We start from the raw sequence: 3982 nt of genomic DNA, 5'->3' as shown, positions 1-3982 counted from the left end.
GCTCAGAGATGCACTGCTATCAAGTACCGCTTTTCCCAGCTGGCACGTTTGTGCAATGTCCCCTTCAACCTGGCAAAGATGAACCACCAGGACAAATGGCATCTGTTCCCATGGTGCGTGCTCTCCCTTTCACATGAAAAACACAGCAATGAGACACTAGTTTGCAGAGGAGCGGGCTGAGGAGGCAGGATCCCATTGGGGCCTGGCCATCAGCAATTTTCTCCCTTGTTTTTACTTGCAGGCCGCTATGATCGGTGCAGGAAAATATGAGCACCACACACAAGAGTTTTTAAGTTTGTTGAATGTGACCTGCTTTTAGCCACCTTTCATAGGCAGGTCACATCTCCCCTCACCTCTCTCGGGGTCTGCTAACACCAGTTTGGAAACCCATGTTCTGGTGTGGCCAGAAAAGCTCCATCAGGAGACATGTCAGAAGCTGACAACAGAAGCCACGTGCTAAACAATTATGGCAGAACCTGTCTGCATGGAAACTTACTGGCCTTTAGAAACTGGAGCATTTCTGTCCATCCAAAGTTACTTTAAATTTAAACTCTAGAAGGAAATAGAGAACAAAGAGTGTATCGCAGTGTCTCTGCATAAAACCATGCTGCACCCACATCCTGAAGCCCTATGATTATATGGCTTATATGATAGCGGGAAGATTACAGCACAACTACAAATCCAGTAGTTTGTAGCAGCCTTGCTACAGGATCACTTTCTACTTACAAGCACTCTCTCATCGGCCTGGGATGATTCCTACCGTGGGTCTGCCCGGCACAGGCCAGCTGCAGTCGTGGCTATTTCTGGGTGTCCCTCCACTTCCTCCTGCGGTGGAAGGCTTCTCCGTGGTAACACCTGCTCTTAATTTCTCAGGTTTGGTGGAAACAGACTTGAGAAGGATCACGGCTGGGTTCCTGGGCATGGCTGTAGTTGTTCTCTGCGGGTGCATCGGGGCAGCAGTCAGCTTCTTTTGGGAGGAAAGCCTCACCCAGCATGTTGCTGGTCTGCTGTTCCTCAAGGTACTTAAAAAAAATAATGTTTAGTTGTAAAATTAGAGGTTGTTTAGAGGGGAAGGAAAGGTAAAATCCACAAACACGAAACATCCAAGCTAATGAGGCTAAGCAAAACACACCTTCTCTTGTGCCAGAGGAAATATTTTCATTGGAGCAGCTGTAAATGCACCGCACAGCTATATTTTTTTAATACATTTGGAAAGCACAGGCCCGAGGAAAGGCTCATTGTGCATGGCTAATTGAGCTGCTTAATGAAAAACATAGCCTAATGAAAAGCGCTTAAGGAAAAGTTAGCCAACAGAAACCCCAGGCCGGGAGCGGAGTGACGGCAGAGAGCTGGGGAGCGATTTAGCCTGAGCCGTTCCTCTGCGGAGTTATGTGGAGGGCCAGCCGCGGAGGCAGATTACCTGCTCAGTAACCTCCAGATCAGATAACACGCAGCACAAGGCAAAACAATTTCCCCTGGCTGCTCTGAGGCACGCAGCAGGCTCTGCGAAATCAGAGGTGACTGAAGTCACTGAGGAGACTCCCTTATTCTTAAAAGTAGCAAACACGAAGTTTGCTGGATGCAATTCGCAAGCACAGAGCTGAGGCTTAGCCTTACGTAACTGGATAATACACAAAAACTTTATGAATGCCAGTAATTATCACCTGTGTGCTACCCAAGATAACTTATACCAACAAAGCTGGGAGCAAGTTATTTGATTAGTAAGGCCTAACATTTATTTTGTTATTCATGCTATGCTACATCTCAAAATAACGACATGATTATTTCGTTTACAGGAATATTTTGCACTGTATCTCTGTGCATTTATGCAGCTAGCATAATATATGACTTAAACCACCCCTCCACATTCGTCTATAGTCTCCCTGATGACGTCGAACACATCGAACATGGATACCACTGGTCTGTAGTTTGTGTTTGGTGCAGTCTAGGATTTACAGCAGCAGCTGGGTGTCTTTGCACAGCTTACCCATTTGTTAGCAGGGGCAACGTTATGCAGATGAAGTCCACCAGAGACTCCTCCATATGACTCTCCACCTGCCACAAACACCATTTATTCACGGATGAATGGCATTTTTCAGAACTTACTTGAAGAAGCAGAACCCAGAATTCCAAGCACAATAGTCTGATTCTTCAAAATCTGACCATAGCGTTTTACCGGTTCAGCAAGCCGTTCTCTCATGCTGCCCAGCAGAGAGATTTGAAAAGGAGACAGTTCTCGGAGGACAGAGATGGCTCACGAGAGATGCTTCAGTTCAGCATGACAAGTCCATGCAGAGGAAGATGTTTGCACTGGAAAGTAAAAGGGGGAGGAAAGTTGCTGAAAGAATTAAGGGCTATTTCTGTTTTTCAAGGATCTGTACATAAAGAAATTAAGGAAAAGTCACTGTTGCCAAATGAATCCTCGTCAGAATTATAACCCCTTCTCCCTGTGAGGGGAGGGAGCCAGGCTTGGGTAGTCTGGTGAAAAGGAGGCAGAGGGGGCATCTACCAGGAGCCTGTGACTGCTTGAAAGGCATTTATAGACATGGGCGAGCCAAACTCCCGCAGTGTCAGACAATGCAGTGAGGGATAACAGCCACAGATTGCAGTTTGGGAGGCTCACACATAAGAAAAGCTTCTCCCCCAGGAGGGTGGTGTCCCCTGGGACATGTACCCAGAGAGGCAGCCATCTCCATCCTTGGAGGTTTCAGACTGGGCTGGACAAAGCCCCAGCTGTTGTGATTGGCAACCAGCCTGATCCAATGTGGAGGCTGGGAGCCACCAGAAGCCCCTTCCCACCAGCACGACAACTGTATTGAAAAGACACCTCAGCATTGTATACAGCTGGGGGGGGCTCCACAAGCAGTTCTCAACAACAGTAAGTTTTAGTCTCCTGAGATACAATTATCCTTAAGATTAAAGCCTCTTCCTTTACCCAGCCAAAGCACCTTGTCAGAATCAAGAAAAAACTCAGAAAAGAAAGCCAAAAAAAAACCCGCCCTGCGCACCAGACACACTACTAATCGTTATCTCCATACTAATCACAGCAGAGGAACACAATGCACGAGTCCATCCCAGCTTGCCAAGTTGCAAATGCTTGTCCAAAATAGCATCTGAAAACAATCTGCAGTCATTCTCTATAAAAATACTTCCCTGTCAGCTCAGCAGCCATGGGAAAGCCTTGAATTAGACTATTCCCCCTCCCCCCCGCCCCCCAATACCTTTTGCATAGACTAAAAGAACTGCTAAGACCTCTCTCTTCTCAGGAGAATTTTTTCAGGTGCTTCTTTGCAGGTAGAAGGAAGATCATCCACTTGGCAAGTTTTTCCATCTTCCACATTGTCCCCTTGAACTAACTTTACCAAGTGCGGAAAAGCATTATTTATTATCCCATTAGATACATGCAAACGCTGCGAAGAACTAACACAGAAAATAGTTAATTTTCCACTCCAAGCAATCTGAATAGTGACATTTCAAACTCATCAGACATGAGCTTTAACGTAATACTACAAGGCATGTGGTAAAGCACGCACCCAGCCCGCAAAACGAGCTGGAGACTTCTTCAGAGAAGATGTGCTTCCTAAAAACATTGCTGAAGGTGAAAATCCATTTACATTTAATATTACCACATTTGTTTCTTACAGTTCTGCAAATGAAGTCTTTCTCTCCCAAAGAAACTCCTCCCAATATCGAGAGGCTTTGCCTAAACAAGGATTTGAAGACTCCTGTTTCATTACAGTATTTTACAGTAAAAACATCTGAAACACTAGTAGGCATCTTACACCTCTCCTGAAAACCAAAGAGAGAAAAGCAATGCCTTTGGACATCCAAAGAAAGTAAGGTGAGCTATCAAATGGCACAGAGTTCGTTCGGATCATCAGGGCCCTGTCAGACCACTGCCATGCTGCTCTTCAAGTGTACCAGGATTCAAGTTCACTTTGGCACAATGCAAGAAAGCTATCGATTCCCAGCAGTAGAGATC

General features: G+C 45.8%; 1 protein-coding gene across 1 annotated transcript; it reads left to right on the top strand.

Moving 5' to 3' along the window:
• Window positions 1-920: 920 nt before the first annotated feature.
• Window positions 921-2047, top strand: TMEM178A (transmembrane protein 178A). The gene is made up of 2 exons (XM_074578377.1): window positions 921-1017; window positions 1791-2047. Exons 1-2 carry the CDS (start codon window positions 921-923, stop codon window positions 2045-2047), a joined length of 354 nt encoding a protein of 117 aa, XP_074434478.1.
• The last annotated feature ends 1935 nt before the right edge of the window (window positions 2048-3982 follow it).

Source organism: Larus michahellis, chromosome 3 (genome assembly GCF_964199755.1).
Source record: "Larus michahellis chromosome 3, bLarMic1.1, whole genome shotgun sequence".
NCBI lineage: Eukaryota > Metazoa > Chordata > Aves > Charadriiformes > Laridae > Larus > Larus michahellis.
The sequence above is the reverse complement of the archived record's forward strand: the minus strand, read 5'-3'. Positions and strand labels throughout refer to the sequence as shown.

What these genes read in the sequence shown, in the direction of transcription:
- TMEM178A (XM_074578377.1), top strand. Translation starts at nt 921, where the DNA reads ATGGCTGTAGTTGTTCTCTGCGGGTGCATCGGGGCAGCAGTCAGCTTC. An exon ending in TGCTGGTCTGCTGTTCCTCA is followed by an intron (nt 1,018 to 1,790) that starts AGGTACTTAAAA and finishes TGATTATTTCGT; the next exon opens with TTACAGGAATATTTTGCACT.